Source organism: Perna viridis, chromosome 3 (genome assembly GCF_037379345.1).
Source record: "Perna viridis isolate PV_CMFRI_1.1 ecotype Kerala chromosome 3, ASM3737934v1, whole genome shotgun sequence".
In the NCBI taxonomy this organism is placed as follows: domain Eukaryota; kingdom Metazoa; phylum Mollusca; class Bivalvia; order Mytilida; family Mytilidae; genus Perna; species Perna viridis.
In genome coordinates, this window is record NC_142447.1 from 24,327,618 (window position 1) to 24,346,173 (window position 18,556).

At 33.4% G+C, this 18,556-nt stretch overlaps 1 protein-coding gene across 2 annotated transcripts in view; it reads right to left on the bottom strand.

The window, feature by feature from the left end:
- LOC148621544 (uncharacterized) overlaps positions 1-18,556 on the bottom strand; it is a 97,085-nt gene that overhangs the window by 50,236 nt on the left and 28,293 nt on the right. For both annotated transcript variants that reach the window (XM_088576042.1, XM_088576043.1), the window contains exons 28-50: positions 16,956-17,225; positions 16,554-16,805; positions 15,453-15,811; positions 14,952-15,087; positions 14,299-14,550; positions 13,783-14,061; positions 12,586-12,813; positions 11,559-11,935; positions 11,254-11,400; positions 10,478-10,586; positions 9,947-10,234; positions 9,195-9,458; positions 8,372-8,569; positions 7,508-7,725; positions 6,775-7,077; positions 6,217-6,308; positions 5,232-5,388; positions 4,724-4,811; positions 4,127-4,345; positions 3,644-3,907; positions 3,120-3,319; positions 2,258-2,414; positions 957-1,354 (exon numbers count right to left, since the gene is read on the bottom strand). In XM_088576042.1, coding sequence (XP_088432168.1) covers positions 957-1,354; positions 2,258-2,414; positions 3,120-3,319; positions 3,644-3,907; positions 4,127-4,345; positions 4,724-4,811; positions 5,232-5,388; positions 6,217-6,308; positions 6,775-7,077; positions 7,508-7,725; positions 8,372-8,569; positions 9,195-9,458; positions 9,947-10,234; positions 10,478-10,586; positions 11,254-11,400; positions 11,559-11,935; positions 12,586-12,813; positions 13,783-14,061; positions 14,299-14,550; positions 14,952-15,087; positions 15,453-15,811; positions 16,554-16,805; positions 16,956-17,225 — 5,255 coding nt within the window. The remainder of the gene's footprint in view (positions 1-956; positions 1,355-2,257; positions 2,415-3,119; positions 3,320-3,643; positions 3,908-4,126; positions 4,346-4,723; positions 4,812-5,231; positions 5,389-6,216; positions 6,309-6,774; positions 7,078-7,507; positions 7,726-8,371; positions 8,570-9,194; positions 9,459-9,946; positions 10,235-10,477; positions 10,587-11,253; positions 11,401-11,558; positions 11,936-12,585; positions 12,814-13,782; positions 14,062-14,298; positions 14,551-14,951; positions 15,088-15,452; positions 15,812-16,553; positions 16,806-16,955; positions 17,226-18,556) is intronic.

The following is an 18,556-nucleotide window of genomic DNA, read 5'->3' on the forward strand; positions in this document are numbered from 1 at the left end:
TCCATTATTTTGTACGTATTAGAATCTATGTCTGATAGAATTAACCACATTACTACCCATGGATGTTCATCAGGTAATGGCTATTCAATCAAGGGAAGACCTACTCTATTATATGTAGTTTAGTAGTAGTCTTTGTAAGAATCATGCTAATTCTATAATATGCAATACACCCAAAAAAGGCTACACATTTTCATTTTTGTTATCAGGTTGCTTTATAGGTCTTTATGATGAAATGCATCATTAAGCATTCAAATCTGTCTGGTCTTAGGAGATAATCCACATTGAAAATCCAACAGTGTCTATTGTATTTGAGTGTCATTTACGGAGTTATCTCCTTTAATTTTGAATTCTACAGAGCATTCTATATAATTATTATCTCCTAAGAACACAGGTTAAATGAAAAGCTGAGTTTTAATTTTTGTTTACTATAATATATTAAACAAAACATCAAAAATGAAAATATGTAGGCTTTCCAACCATGTATCACATTTTGCATGATTCTTAGCTTGAGTACTACTTAAATATATTACTTACTGGATTTTGGTTTTTATTCAAAACACATGTTGCTCTACTTAACTAAATACAAGACTTTGGATGTAGAAATAGGACTTGACATGACCTATTCCTGTTCCCTTGAGGGGTATAGGGCCTTCACCTAAGTCTACCATCTGTCACTGTCCTTCGCTGATCTTTTGGCATATTGCCAATTAAGCAATTAAGACTTATATATAAGTACCTTCTTATCTTTTTACTGCTTCGTTTTTCCAAGACTTTAAAATCAATGATTAAAAAAGAAGTCGTATTCAAAACACTAAATCAATAAACTAACTATATGACTGAAATATGGGTGTAGGACAACTTGGAGACAATGTTGGAATAATGAAAAGAAAAAGAGATTTTGAGTTTCCACATCTCAATTTAACAATTCTTCCAATAATATAAAACAATTCACTTACTTAATCTCATTACAGAACATGCAGCTCTTTTAATATTTCCAGTCAGCTCAGCAAGTTTAGCTTGGGCAATCTTTGCCATTGGTGAGAGGTTAGTCTGGTGATATACACAATTGTCCATCTTTATAGCATACATACAGTCTTTTTGAAGGTTTTCTGGTGAGGGATTAACCCAGGCATGTGCTTGTATTTCAAGATATTCTCCAATACAACGTGACATGTTGTAGTATGGGGTATGACTCAACATTTTGAATTGTTCCTGTGAGGGTTCCAAGGGATATCCACAGAACTTGCTGTCTTTAGCTACCAGACTATAGAATGCCTGCATGACAGGTACCAATTGAAGAGGTGTACACTGACTGACCAATACCATCTGACAATCCCAAGCTCTTTTGGCAATACTAAAATAGACAAAATTGGGAAAACCATAAACATATAATCCTTCAATAACACTGCAATTGATCATGTATTTCGCTGTAAGTTGTAAATTCCAACAGTAACAGCAAAGTCCATATTCAGCAACACCTAATATAAATATACAATTCTCTATATTTAAGACTAATGAATGGTTTAGAAGGAGATGACTACACAAAAGGGAAACCTATATCAGAGCCAATGGCAAAGCTACATTTGATAATTGAAAACCTTTACTCAACTATACCTAAAATGTAAAAAAGTTTTGTAGATGTACACATATCATGTCAGTTTTCTTTCTAACCAATAATATTTTCTTGGAAGTTCTGTAGGTTATGACAATTAAGAGTTTTAGAATATTTCTGAAACTTTCCTTACTTTAAATGTATGTCATAACTGATTAAAGAGGGAGAGTGTAATATTAAATGTATACCCTTCTAACGGAAAATGACAATATCCATATTAATCTAACGAAAAACAAAAATTCACTCAAGCCCATACCAAAACTATATACTGAAAATGGCAGGTAAGAATTATACTTTTCTTCCACTAATAGTCCTTTGATGAGAGTTGAGTAGAACAGTTCCAGACACGTAATAAAATCAAAACTCAAACTATTTTGGTCTTGCATGCAAAATTAAATAAGAGTCATATACAGTGTCTGAAAATTGGAACTCCAGGGTATAATTTAAAATTCAATTTATAGTATGGCACATGATTCTGATCCCTATCCGACATATGAATATCCAAATAAAGAAGAGGATAGTTGCAGAATCAAAAGAAATCGTTGTATTACAATTCCTCGAGTGATCAGCCTACACAGGTTTTTAAGGATATATTCTAAGAATTTTCTAGAACATAAACAACAGTGAATTTGTTGATGAACTTACTCGCAGAAGTTAGCTGCAGTACCAGGAGTCATAAAAAGGTCTGAAAGGCAGTTATTCATGGCAATAGAAGGTTTACACACGGCCGATTCTCCTCGGACACCAGTTCTTGTTACATCATGAATGACCTTGATCTTGGCAAACATTATCTCCTGTTCATCTGTAAAAAAAATGAGAAAGATATCAGCTACTATTTATAGATAGGCACTGCTGATTTGTCATGAAAATATCACTGGGGTCAAAAAAATATAAATTTGCAGGGATCTAACTGTAAGCATGGTATACAAGTAATGACCCTAAAGTTTTTTAAGCAATAGATTAAGTAGAATTTATCTAGGAAATGATGCATTCAAAGTATTATAAATCATGAAAAATAAGTCAAGAAGTTGCACACATTATTGTGTGCATACCCTTACCTATACAAAAAGTTGATATCTGACAGCACAATAAAATGCTAAAAATGTATCCCCCATCTATACAAAGTCACATACCAAATTTGAAATAAATCCATCAATCCATTGGAAGCTGAGAAAATTGCAAAAGAATTGACATGGACACACATGGTGATTCCAATTTACCAACCACTCACCGAGTGGGTTATAATAAAAGTATTGCATTCTGCACTTCCTGACACACATTTTTGTGTGCATTATCAAATCACTGAATTTACTCTAACAAAATGTTTATAAAAATGTGTGTGTATAATAGTTTAGTCAATGATCATCTTGATTCACATGAGGTCTCATCATAAAGATAACTTCATTGAAACTTTAAAAACTGCACTTTGACACTCCACAAGTTCAGCCTATTAATAACTCAAAAATGTACAGCTTCAAATTATCTTTATCAGGTATTTATTATTTACCTCCAATAGCTCTGTACATTCTTTCATCTCTCTCGGCATCCATTCCAGGGCTCATGAAGTCTTGCAAGATTGACATATTACACATATTTCTCACCATGTCAATCACACGGTGGGCTGTCATATTTAACTCCATAGATTTAACAGAAGCATCACATTTCTCCATGGAAACACGGGCACATCCCATCATCTTGTATACAGTTCTAAAGCATGGACAAGAATGGTAAAAAAATACAATGTGTTAAACATAAGCTTTCTAATAATGAATACATAGCAATATATTAAGAATTTTTGTTATTTTTAATGAGTTTAAACTTTTTTCATGAGAAAAGAACAAGTTTTTTTTTCCCTTTTTTTTCCGATGTATTAACCAACAGTTTTTTCCTAGATCAACCAATTTCATATTGTTTGACTAATCAATCAGTAAGTGAAGCAATATTAAAGTTAAGACAGTGGAAAAAACAAAAAATTGGGCATTTCCATTTCTGCCAAATACATATTCAAATTAAATCAGAATCTTTTATTACCTGCACACCATCTGTTGTCCTAACTTTTCTCTATGATCAACCATCCAGCTGATATTTACAGACTTGAAACACATCATTGCTTTCTCCTCATTACAATTCTGATTATATTTGACAGGAGACATCTTAGCAACTTCACTGTCACAAGCATCACCCAGCAATGTTTTAGCAAACTCCACTGAGCCAGATAAGTCTTTAAGATCACCCATGGTACATTCATCAGCAATCACGGCTTCAAGAACCTTCTTCTGAGTATGTTCTGCCATTCTGTCAAAATAACAAATGATTATTGACTTAAATATGCCTTATTTACAAAGGCTGTTACACAAAAATGTGTGTTCAGGCCTAAAATATTGTCCCAAATGGACAGGATTCCACATTATTTCAACAAAATATTTGTGTGAACCCTATGAAACTTTATTTCAATTTTCATATGTTCATATATAAACACCAGACAATGACCAAATCTGATTTCAAGCTCTATACCTGCAGATGTCCTTGACATTGGTAGCAGGGTTATAAATAACTCTTCCCAAAGCCACAGAAGCACATCTTCCACAGCTGCAGTAATGAGGTTCAGCCTGACATTTCATCATCATTGGAGTCAGAAACAAGTTAGCAGCCATCTTGGATATTTCTCCGTCAACATGAGAAATACAGTCTTTTGTGTTGTCATGCATACACATCAGTCCAGACATCAAAGCCCTAAAACCAAACAAAGTAATTAATATACACAGACAAGATATGCCAGGATTGTCCCCAAACTGAAAGAACACACTATTATAACATACTTTATGTACATTCATCTTTTTAAATTTAAAGATACACTGCTACAAACTTAAAACAATTAAACTAGTTTTTATAACAAAAGAGTACTTAAATCATTCAATTTTATCACTAATTGTTTTCCTAATATATATTAACAATGATCTTGTAGTACTGAACATGGTAATTAGATTAAAATATACAAAAACTTGATAAAAAATCCAAGAACATAATTTCATTAAAAGCAAGCTTTATACTGGCACTCCCTTACTACAAAAAAACGATTAAATAATATAAAAAAAGGGAGTAAAAAAGTACCTGCAGTCTGGCATTTCACTGGATACCATAGTGTGCATCATGTAAATACCACATTTCATGGCAGCCTTTCTGTTACAGCTTGCAGGATCTAGAATTCAGGAATTATTCTAATGTTTTATTTGTATTACATCTAGTTGTAAATCATATAACCTCAATAGAAAATTGATTTCTTCTGGGATAGATTAGCAAGTGATTTCCCTCATTAAATAACTTGTTCTAACTCATAATCAGTTGCAGAATATCTTCATTTAGCATAGATGAAGCAATTTAAAATGTACTGGCACAACTTTCAACACCTTCAATACAATTTTAAACAGCTCTCAATGTTTACTGAATTGAATTATTGTTAAAAATAATATTCTCTAATTTAAAAGCCACAGATGAAATATTCTTGTTGGAAAGGACTTCAAACCATTTTCACAAGGAAAACAATGTATTTTGGAGACTTGACAAAGGATAATAGAAAATACATCATTTTTCCTGACAACACCAAGTACAAATAACTAACCCTGAATTGGTTTATGTTTCATCATGTTACAGTCATCTTTCTGGCATTTGTATACACACTTAGTACCATTACTGACACATTCATGCATGGGTGTGTATGGGATGTCAATAGCACAGCCCTTGCTGATACGTCCATTCTCCACCACTGTGTAACACATCTGTAAGCAAGTATATATCTCATGTAAAAAAAAATTAAGAAGAAATACTTCACTGGTCACTTATTATTACAGTACTCTTTTTCTATCTTTTTGTGTTTTCTTTTAAAAGAATGCAATATTTTTGAAGCTTTGTGTCATAATAAGGTAGGAGCTCATAATGTTGATATACTTGTCATGTCCTGCTGCTACAAACATCTTCTTTAATGAGATGTGCCATAGAGCTAAAGCTAATGTGGTCCTTAAATTGAATGAACAAGCATTTCATAACAACAGTCTTAAAAAAAATCAAAGCATAAATGTTCTGTTCCATTTTCTTTTTCTTGCAAGTTTTTTTTCTAGTGTTTCTTATCTTGTGTACCAGTATTGAATGTTTGACATTTTTTCTTGTGTTTGATTGAATACTTGCTGTTGGTGTGGTTCTCCATGAATATCAATTTTTCATTTTTAGTAAAAAATTTCATTTGTTTATAACATTTTAAACTCATGCATTGTAGAAGAACCTAAACAGCGAATAGAAATGTTCCCTTCATTGTTACCCTGAACATTTAATTTGACTACACTAAACCACAGATACCACAAAAAATGGTACCCTCTAAGAACAATAGCATTTCAACACTATGTGATAACACCTTGATATAAACTTGTCTAGAAAATTACATATCTGGCGTCAAATTCACAAAAAGTCTTAAGAGTAAAGTTGATCGTAAGTCGCAATCTAAACTAGCATTGTGACGTCATAATTTACAATCAATTTCACACTTACGACTTTTTGTGAATTTGATGCCTGTATATCTGTTAACATACATTACACTGTCTAGTTTAACTTACATGTGTTCTTCTACTACACTGTTGTTGTGGCATCATATTACATTCTTCATCACTCCTGGCTCCTCTACAACTGTAGCAAGTTAAGCTCTTCTCTATAAAGGAAGAAACAGTATAAATGTAATTAATAATTGTTCACCAGTCATTCATATTTCATTGACCATCTTCTGAGTTTTTCAAAATCTGTCATTAGTTAAAATTTGATGATTCGATTTATACTCTACATTGACTTGTAAGTAAAAAAATATGGTAAGCCAATCTGAGGCTAATTTTTATATTATACAATAGCACAAACAGGGCTATTGCCAAAACTACATCAGAGGGCTAACTTTAAAATACCTGTTCAAAATTTGCAATCTATATCAATAGACCCTTTCGTGGTAAGTTGGTGAGCATGCTCAATATACACTTACGCGAAGTAGGGCTTGGATAGAACAAAATAATTTTTCTCACAGAAGTGTTTATGGAGCATGCTCTACATATGCTTATTGACTAGCCCACTGTAAGCACAAAAGGGTCTATTGATTCCCTCTTTTTTGCTTAATTACAAAAGAAAATTACCCTTGCAAACATTATCAACAGCCATTCCAACCATTTTCATGGTTCCCATGGCAACATCTCTGACTTGAGTTGGAAGAGTCTGTACAAATTGTTCAACACATCGCCATGACAATGCTGCACGTTTACATAATGCTTCTTTCATGTCACTCTTTAGAAGGTCAGGGCACTGGCTGTTCTTGGTCAGTAGATGTTTGATTACCATTTCCATGGAAACATTTGACCTTGTGTTGTTAGACATAGGTGGCGTCATTGTTCTGTTGTTTTTCATGCTGTCATTTTTTGGCATCATCATGTCATCTTCAACTTAAAAAAGAAAATAGGAAAAGTTTCACAAACCTATTACCCAAAAACTTTTCTGTAAAAATTATTAAAAAGCTATTGAACTGGTTCAGTGCTAATTTTAACTTAATTTTATGCTTCAGATTCTTCATGTTTCGATTCTTGACTTACAATTATATATAAAAGACAACTGTGGAGTAGAAAAATTAACAATCAATCACTAAGCCCCATAGACTGAGTGTAGTTGTTTTCTTTTTCTTTTCTTGGTGTAGTTATCTCCATGACACATCCCCTGTTTCCACTTTCTTCTCAAATATTTAAAACTCATTATTTGAGTTGATAAAATACTTTTTATATTTATTACTTTTAAAGAAAATTTCAAAGCAACCCATTTTAAAAAGACAGAAAGCATGTGTGGAAAAAATTTCAAAACCATCAAACCCTGAAAACTTACACTCCTCCATTCCCCAATCCAACATAATATCTAAACCAAAGAGTTTCTTCACTGTGTCTTTAAAGTCCAATGCACACATATCAAGTGCTTTCTTTGCCTTGCAGACATCAGAAACATTTCTAATTTTCTCTGCCATTTCCATGGTAACATGATGTTTTTCTTCCTCACTACATGAGCTGACATGTTTTGAAATACACTCCTTAACCTTCCATACATCACTGAAAAAGAATATTTATCAATTTTGTAAAAAAAAAAAATAAAATTATCAATTACATTTTTTTTTCATTTAAGATTATCATTAACGGGAAATTATATGTACAAATTTTTTGCTTTGTCTTTGCTTTTCTTGTTTTAGTTTTTAGTCTTTTGTTTGTTTTTTTTTTGTTTGTTTGGTTTTTTTTGGGGGTGTGTGAAAATTGTATGTTATTGTTGTAAGAAGGGACAACTTCATTTTTACTCAATGTAATTTTAATGATCTCTACTAACTCAACTCAACTCTACATTATTCAGGATACTTATTTTTTTTCTATATCCAGATGCCAAGTGCATAGTAAAAACAAAATCACAGAAAAAAAAACATAATATCTAAATCAAATGAAACAAAACCAAGCAAAGTACTATATTCTAACATGGTAACACAATAAATAAAGACTTTCAGTTCAATTAAAAACACAGCCAATTAAACATATGTACTGTGGACCACAAACTATAGGGCTGAAACCTAATAACAAAAGCTCAACAAAAGGATAGACAAACTCTTCTATTATTTTCCAAGTGGCATTGCAGCTAAATATTGAAAAGCAACAATGTATTAACAAAGAAAGTAACAGTAAACAAATTTTAAATTTAAGCCTTCAAACTTACAAGCAGGTTGTGTTGTCTCTGTTCATGTGCATCACAGCCATACAGTTACGGGCCCCACAGAGATCACAAAGGACACGGGGGCATCTCTGAGAAAGCCTTTTGTGTAATCCAGCAACCATAACTTCAATAGCCTCAACATGTGTTTTCTCACATCCTGACAGGGATTTGTGCATACAACTCCTAAAGGCAGGGATACCACTGAAATTTATAATAATCAATGTTGTTGAAGTACTACATAAATAGATAGATGAGGATAAATATTCACTTAAACAGTACGTGTAATAAAAAAAAATTTAAAAAGGGTTTCTAATAGAACATTAAATATTACTTCTCCATGTTGTGGAGCTGTGTGAACAATGCACATTAAAATGGAAAGCGTGGTGACTGCAAAGTTAAAACAGCAAACTGAAAAACTAAAAACATGACTGTGCTAGAAATCTAACTTAACTGTCATAAACAACTGCACATCCTTCATTAGTTCTAATACAGAATTGGATTGTGCTGAATATTGATCATGATCTGTATTCTAAAGCACTGAGCAAATGTGTAAAGTTTGATTAAAAAATGTCTGTTCTCAAGTTATCAACTTGAAACCAGCAGGAAATGGATCAACACCAAGAATAACTAATAAAGGAGCCAACTATAGGGCACTGGCAAAAGTGATTAGGAATCCTAATGATAAAAACAGACCAATATTCAGCATCATAAGATACCATTTAGAATATCCGTAGGTAAGCCACTAAACTTATTTGTAACCAACATTTGTATATTTCGAACAAATGAAAATGACAATGAGAATTCACTGGTTAAGTAAAACACATACCTGCAGATATCACCCTCTCCCTTCATCACTTTAGCTTGCATAGAAGTTATACAGGATAAAGCCTGTGGCATATCACACATGTGTTTCACCTTTGGATTCATTGCATCACATTTCAAAGGTTCTGGCATCTTGTATTCACCCATCCTACACATTTCCATTGAAACAGCATAAAGGTCATGCCAAACATTTTCTACAGCTTCTTTATGTTGAGGTTCACAGTCCCAGGTATTTTCAACAACACATCGGTATACAGGCATGATGGATCTGTATCACAAAAAGTTGAGTTATCATTGTAAAATGAAGCACAATAGAGTGAAACTGTTATATATTTAATGAATTGTTGGTAAATCTATCTTCCCATACAAATATAGCACCTCATTTTGTTATTTTTAAATCAATGCAAAAACAGAAGTTAAAAAGAAGTAGTAAGTTAAATCTATTGTATATAACAGGAACTACAAATACTGTGAAAGTACTATTGTTCATGGGGTACCAATTTTCTTGATTTTGGTAGATAGGCCAAGCCACAAGAATTGGTTACCAGCAAAAAGGAGATTTCCAATGATGTGTATACTCTTAACCTAAAAACCACGAATTCAAAAATCTACTAACTTGTGTTGCTTCCTGAATCAAAGAAAATTGGTATCCACTAATAAAAGTTCTTTCACAATAGTTAGTGCATGTAGGTTCACAAATTTGACTCCATAATTCTGGGTGATGCTTTAATGAGAAAATCTACACCTAACACTTACGAGCATATCAATGTATAAGTCGGCTTTCCAACAGATCCAATTAAAGCCCCACTAAGCATGCTCATACATTTAACTGCTTCTTTAGGCTTACACATAATCTTGGACATTGGACCTTTGTTGTCTTCCATTCTTGACGTCTCCATGTCACTGTTCTTGTCAACACACATACCCAAGGCATTCTCAATACGACGAGTAACAACGAACATTTTAATGAATTTCCCCTGGACTCTGGCAGAGCATGATTGTGTATGTTTGTTTATACAAGGAACAAGCATATTTTTCTTCCACCTGCAGAAAAAGAGCATAATGAATGACATTTAAGTTCATAAATAATCAACCTCCAATATTCTATAAAAATCTATTTCAAGTTCATGGTGCCTTCTAACAATTGCAGACTCTATTTTTTGGACTACTTTCCTTGCTCTAGTCAAATACTTAGTGACTAAAATTGTGGTTTTTTTTTAATTGACTTAGCAATTAGCTCTGTTTCATATCAAATTGCAACTGGATTTTTTAATTAATTCTATTTACCAACAGTTTCCTGGCCTATCTTCAAAGGGCAGATAACCAACGAAAGTTGTCATGGCAATATAATCCATCATACACTTGGCTGCTTCCTTTGTTTTACAATCTTCTGATTCTGAAAATAATAAGGATAATCAAATCAAAGCAGATAGCAAACTCAACAATAGCATTTTTATAGGGCTGGTAAGTTATATCCTCAATTTATTTTTGATCAGGAAATTCTACTGTTAATAGCATTCAAAAATGAAGACCCAGTTGTATTTAGTATGCTACTTACAGATATAACAATATGATACATAGTGATCATCTTTTTTCAGTGTGGAGTTACATGTAATATAAATTTTATTAAAGTGTAGGGAAAGCTCATATTTTTTTATTGTCATTTTTTTACATAAGTGATTTGGATTCAAATGATCTTTACTTAAAAAACAACCACTGTCTATACTTCTGAATGGAAATTTGGGACCCATTCTCATGAATTTACAGGGTCACATGACAAGATTTAAAAGCCTATTCCCATACCTAAAATAAAGTGTAAAAACTTCCAAATGTCAGGTAATGTTAAATACAGTAACATAGCTTACTCACACATTTGCTAAGATAGACACCCTTAAATCAATGTACTTTTGTGGATCTTTGAGCACAGTAAAAGTTTGTGGTCACACATTAAATTTTTACTAATAATAAATTTGTGTTGATTCATTTTTGTCACTTTCTTTCCTCTATAAAGTCAGATTGTTAATAGTATTTCAGGCTTTCCTATTTCAATGGAGCATATGTACCTGTATAATTCATATTCATTCTTGAATTATTTCTCATTTGTATCCTATCAGAGTTACTGCCCATGTCATCATCGTTCATGATAGACAGGAATGGATTATCTGTCCTGTTATTCTTGGCATCCTCCATTATCCTCATCGTTATGACTTCTACAAACAATTATGACATAAATGTAGTGACAATTATCATGAGAGGAGCATGAATATTCATGATTAAGCTATAAAATATCGTACTTAACTGAACTAAAAAATGTGTCGCAAAGCTTATTCCCTTAACACTGATGTATATGTACCATAAAAAAGTTTACCTAAAAATTTAGCAGGAGTTTTGGTGACTTCCTGTACTTGCATCATTGTCTGTTCCCAGATACCTCTCCAGAGATCTGGCAAAGCTTCAGATTTCACTTTCACACATTCCATGAAAGTCTTCACACCACTGTAGATATCCATGTTTGTGGGACTTTCCATCATAAAATATTCTCCAGTCAGGTTCATTAACATCAAATAACATTCTCCAATCATATTGGGAGAATATTTGGGTGTTGTACTCATCAAGGACATAACATCACAGGAAGCATTTCTTGTTCTCAGTAAGTTACGAATGGCTTCAGCACGCTGCAGTTTAAAAGTCTCACTACATCCTACCTCCTGTTTCTTCAAGCATTCTTCAATTTTAGTCACATTTCTGAAACATAAGATAATATAATACAGTCAATAAGTCAATCTCGTCATGTTGTTGTACATTTAAAGGAGGTATGTATTACATAGAAAGAATTATTAGAAAACAAACACCTCTGAGAGTACCATACAGAGAAATCTCAGACACCAAAAAGTAGGATTTCAAGTTCTCTAGTAAGGCTCTGCCAAGTTAGAGAGAAGATTGAAATCTTACCCAATGGTGTCTGAGATTTTCTAGTTTTGCATTTTTTGCATTTTTCTTTGGTTTTTTTTTCTCACTTTTAAAATCAATTTTGTGTTAAGTACAGCGATTCAGAATGCCATGTTTGACAAAATTCCTCTGCATACAAAAGACATCATAAAATGTTTTATTATGACTTCATAAATGTAGCATGTATAATCCCTGATTGTTTAAAAATAGGTAAATACTTGTCTCAAAAGTAGAAAAATAATACTGAAGTTCATCAGCTGTTTTAACTCATAAAGAAGACAAAACTGTAAAAAGGAAGAAACATTGGTAAGCATTTCTACTTGAACAGAATAACATACTATTAAATTAAAGTTGAAAAACAGATAACCAAAACAGTAATCGTGTATAAAACTGGCCATGTACGACAGATTCATTCAAATTTAGTGCTTTTTAATACAACAACATACCTGCAAGTGTCTTCAGGTTCCTCAGGGAAACATGGATCTACCCATAATGTGCAAGGTTTCTTCATCCAACACTTCATTTTATCTGACACTCCAAATTTCTGTACACACCGAGCTCCATATGTTGCCATTCCAACATGTAGAGTATGGTTAAGGACTTCCATTTTGGGACTATCATTTTCACAAAGGAGTGTATGTATCATTACACAGTCATTAGCCTTCTTATAAGCACTGAAACAAAAAAAGAAATGGTTAACTTCCAAAGGCAGCTTTGAACAATAAGTGCAAAAATATTGTTCTTACTGGTAATAAAAATGTTTTGTACCATGCCATAAATTAGGCCCAAAAAAATAAAAGTCTCGTTTCCTGAAACCAGCAAGAAAAAAATTGGGTAGGTAGGTAGAGATTTGTTTTTACTTTTCAGAAACATTTTACACAGAAGTAATGGAGAATTAATCTAGACTTTCAGAGTGTAAATTTGGCCATTAAATGTCTTGAGTAGGTACAAAAAAGGGTATGTTAGTAGGAAATAGACATATTATTTTTTTTACAATTTATGACAAATATGATCAAATGTGATAACACAGACAGTAAGTATTTGCTTGACACTTTTTGTTAGAATTTTAAGTATGCCAGCTTGGAAGCAACAGCCTGCATGTAGATGCATTTTAGATTTGTAGATGGCCGTTATCATGAACTCGTGGATCGTTATGGTGTATCCATCAGCACCATGAAAACTGATTTATTCAACGGGTCATAGTTTTCCTTCCCTCGTTTGTCTACCCCAGACTTGACTTTTTATGAGCAACTCGGCGGGTGTTTCTAGAAAAGCAGAGGACGCTTACCCTACCGGTGCACCTGGTCCATGCTCCCAGTTTTTAGTGGAGTCCGAGTTGCTCATTTACTTTTGTTACTTTGTATGTATGATTTTAGTTACTTTATGTTCTTTGTTGTGTATGTCTGTTTTCCATGTCTGGTCTTTGTCCCTGGGTTACATTCTTTTGATTACCGCTATAACCTTGGTTCCCTTGATTACTCTTTTATCCAAATCAAATCAAACCAGTTGTCATTATTTTCTCTTTCATGCTGCACAATTTCAGCACCTTTGAAATGACCACACAGTAAATCGAAACAAGGATAACCCAAATTAATGATGAGCATGACTGGTGTGAATACATTCTGTAAAGACACAACACTAACCTGCACATGAGTGTATCATTATCTTTAATGTGTTCCAATTCCATTCCAAAGTCCATCAAACACTTGTCAGCAGCTGTGTTATTACAACCTGCATACCCTATAATAGCTCGCCAATTAGCCTGGTCACATGCCACAGCAGACAATATAGGGCAGGAATTACCCATGATGCTTGAGGCAGCATTCAACATGGCAACAAACTGGTCATTGTCCTGCAGTCCTGGTGTTTGTGTACAATTCTTAGTGCTAAAGTGAACACATTGCATCATCTGACCAAAGTATCTGGAAAGAAATTTAAATATCATATTCAAAGTTTTTTTCCACAAGTTCTGAATGAAAATATAACTGGAGTTAATTCTAGAAGAAATTGATCTGGTAGTCAATGATTCCGTCATTAAATTTAAAATTTGCTCAACAAAATCTTTAAGCATTTTGCATTGGGTAATTCTTACATAACTCAAGCCAAAAAAGAATGAATGCAAGTAAACACTGGCTGGTGTAAACCACTAATAATCTTACTTGCAAGCCTCTACTTTGTTGTAACCAGAAGATACTGCCAAATATTTTCCAAATCCTTCAACACACATGGCTGCAGTGTTTGGGTAGCATACATCATCTTGATAGATGAGAAGATGTTGATATGGCATTGATGGACATGCTCGGTCATGCATGAAGTAGATGGTCTCCAATACTTCACGATACATTTGTTGTTTGTCAGTAGAACATGATGTTAAGGCATTCTTTACACACTTCTCCACCTCAGTAATCCCCCTGGAAAGAATAATTCATGTAATAATTTTTCCTATGAAGTACATCTCCATGTAAGTTAGTTTTCTATTTCCTACAAGAATTCAAGTACTGGTAGAATTCAGGTTATTTTTGTGATTTCTGAACTTTTCCATGTACATGTACAATTATGAATTCTATGCCTTTTTTTCGTAAACATGTACATTAACCAGGTCAGACATAATTTTAATGAAATTAACATAAGAAGTGGAAATTGGCAACATTGGAAGAATATATCTATAAATTGAGAATTTAAGATCCTGATTTGAAAAAGCAGAAATATGCTTTAAAGCTGAAGAAAATCAGTTCTATCCAACATATTTTACTAAATGTACCAATCTGAAAATAGGCTACTCCTAGAAAAAAAAAGACAATTCAGGACAAACCTGCAAGCACCTTCTCTGTCACCCACAGGAGTAAACCTCCATGATGCAATTCTCATGAAGTATGAAGTAACACACATAGCTGCTACTCCCTCCATACAATGATAGGGTTCAGCAACAGATACTCCATCTGGACCAACTAAAATGATGGAACAAATAATTATCAAATATACTTTGAGCTGAACTCAACTCAACTAGAGTACATTTTTGTATTGAAATAAGAATGTAATGTGTATTTTAAAAAATGCACTTATCAAGAAGCAAGTGAAACATCATTTTATCAATTAATATATATTAATATTATCATCATGTTTTTTTTTCTTCAAAATTTTACATTGTGATGATAGTAGGAGGACATTATTAAGTTTCATATCATTAAATTCTCATTATTCTCGGTACCTTTTCCTTCTCACAGTTATTGTAAAGCTTCAGGATATAGTTACCCTTCAAACAAACATAAAAACTTTGTTATTATATTAAAAAAATAACATATTGGATACATACTATTATCACAGAATTTATGTTTGAATTCTTCCACGGTTCTATTTCCAGCCATAGCCATGTATGAAAACATAGGAGGCATTTCTCCAGCATTCCTATGACACTTCTCAGATTTGTCTATTTCATTACACATGTTCTTAAAAGGGTTGTTTGTGGTCTGGAATGACGATTTTAGATTGTCCATTGTTGCCATAGCACATTGTGTAGCATTGACCAACTGATCATTGCGGATGAGTGATGAGGTTGGGTTTGAGTTACACATGGCATGATATGACTTCAAAATATTGGCATGAGGTGCTACCTGGATTGACATGCACCCTCTGAGGTATTTGTGGAAACACATGTCAACTGCTGTTAAGTTTCTAAAATGAAATAAAAAAAAAACAGATTACAACACAGCCATGAAAGCTTAAATGGTAATTTCCAGTTAAACAGGAAAATGTTTGAGTGAACCATCAACTTTTACCACAGAGATCCTCCCATCTGGAAACTAAAATTGGCTAAATGCTTTACTGTGAAAGTACTATTGTTTTCTGGGAGTACCAATTTTCATGTTTTTTGTGGTTGTGCCAAATAATGAAATTTGGTTCCCAACAGAAAGGAGATTTCCATAGATGTGTATACTGAAAACCTCAAATCCATGAATTCAAGAATCCACGGACTTGTGTTTCATCATTAATCCACGAAAATTGGTATCCATGAATTTAAGTACTTCACAGTATTCAGAATAAGAAATGGTAATGGCAATTATTTCATTGCCATTGATCAAGCAGTTTAAAACTGAAGGACCAATAAACAATTAATCTGAAGTTTACTGCCTTTTTGAAAAACATAGAGACTATGGCCCTTAATCCCCTTTCAAAGTGATCCTTGTAGCAGGTAACTTTTGCAAACCTTATCATGTACAATGCATATTAAAAGTAAAATATCAGTCAAATTTATTTCTTTTGTAACAATTACAATAAATGCTAATTATGGTTATTGAACTAAATTCTTTTGTTTCATTAATCCAAACTTTCTCTGGTCAATAAAATAATTAACTGAGCAAAAGAAAAAATTTCTGTCAGTTTACAGAAACTTGACTGTATTACTGTCATTACTTACTGACAAAGTTTAGTGACATCACTCCTGGTGTTGAGTGGAACATAACATTCCACAAGAGCCTTTTGTGTGTAGCACATTTCTGGTGGAGGAGTACACCTTTCCATGGTGTCTGTCAGTATCTTCTGGACAGGACATTGGTCAGCTACCATACTGGCTACATCACTTCCAAGCTGCATGGATATTAGAATTTCTTTGTAATCATTGCAGCCACTGGTCAGCTTGTGTAGGCAACACATCACCTTTTCTGCAGCACTACAACAAATTTTATCATAATTAGACTATTATAAAATAAGTACTGCTGACCGATTCGTCTGGAAACAACCAGACCAATTACATATGAAATGAATTAAAGAGTTTTTTTCAGGTATATTTTAGATATAATAGTTATTTCAATGTCCTTACTCACAGACTGGTTTCATTCCATAGAAAACAGCTGTTGAAAGTTTGCTAGCAATATCAGCTTCTTTGACACACTGCATCACCATGGTAACATTACATGACTGGGACCTGGTAATATTCATTTCCATCTGTTTCTTCATCATGTCTTCTTGATGACAGTAGGTACCAGCAATTTTCTCCATCATATATGAATTAACACCAGCACGTGCCAACTGAGCAGGGGTCATGTACATCATCATTTCAGAAAATCTCCCCATGGCCATCCTCATTTGTCTACAAAAAAGTATTGAAAGTTGATCCTGACAATCTTAAAGATTACATAATTCCTTGCTAGTTGTTTAAAATGCCATTTCGACAATATACCTGAGTTGTCGGCACAGGATGTTCTATTGACAAGAACTCCTGCTTCATTTGACTCCAGACATAATCTAATCCTCTCACTGGACAGGCGGTAGTAATGTTACAGCACCTATGGCAGAGAGAGGGATGGTTGTGTTGTTCTGATCATTAGACAACTGTGTTAAATATTGTTTTGAGACTTTGAACCAACTTGTCGTGATGTGGTTAATGGAAATTAGAACCTATGCTCTCATTTTTTCCTTCTGATTAGATTCATCTAATTCTCAGGAGAAGTAAAACAATTTTTTTAAGATATTTTAATGTGATTAGAAACTGAATGATTAGACTTGGGTTATTAAAGGGAGAAGACTGTGGCAGAGTGAGGAATAGTTTGTTAGTGAAAACAATCTGCAGATCTGTGATAAAATCTGTGATGGATCACTATAAAAAGACATCAAACATAAAACAGTTCATTAAAACAAAATGACATGTAAACAATTGAAAAAATTATGTAAATGAAATATAACAATAATGCAACAACATCTAGAAGTACTGTGATCACAAAGAACATCTAGAAGTACTGTGATCACAAAGAACATCTAGAAGTACTGTGATCACAAAGAACATCTAGAAGTACTGTGATCACAAAGAACATCTAAAAGTACTGTGATCACAAAGAACATCTAGAAGTACTGTGATCACAAAGAACATCTAGAAGTACTGTGATCACAAAGAGATTACCCCCACTTCAAATGCAGTTGAATGTATAATTCGTAAGATCAACTTTTTCTCTTTACAACCAACAAACAGACATTATATTGCTTTATGCACACTTACATATGATGCCCAATCTTCCTACAATGTTCATCAAAATCCCTAGAGTGGTTCAGGAGGAGTTACACTTACAATGTTTAAACATGTAAAACCAATAATTCTGATTATCTCTCTTTGAAGTCTCTTGCCAATAACTATATTCCTTCATGCACATCTACATATGACGCCCAACATTCATATAGTTTCGTCAAAATCCATTGAGGTGTTTAGTGGGAGTTTTGCTTACAGGAAATGTGGACAGACGGACGGACGGACGGACGAACTGACGTACAGACAGAGACAGACAGACAGCATGACAGGGTGGTTCCTATATACCCCCCAAACAAAAAAAATTAAATACAGAAATCTTAAAGCAACATCATCCTTTAAAACGTAAAATCAGCAATTTTATCCTTCACCTAAAGCTGTTGTCATAGAAATTCATGTCAAAA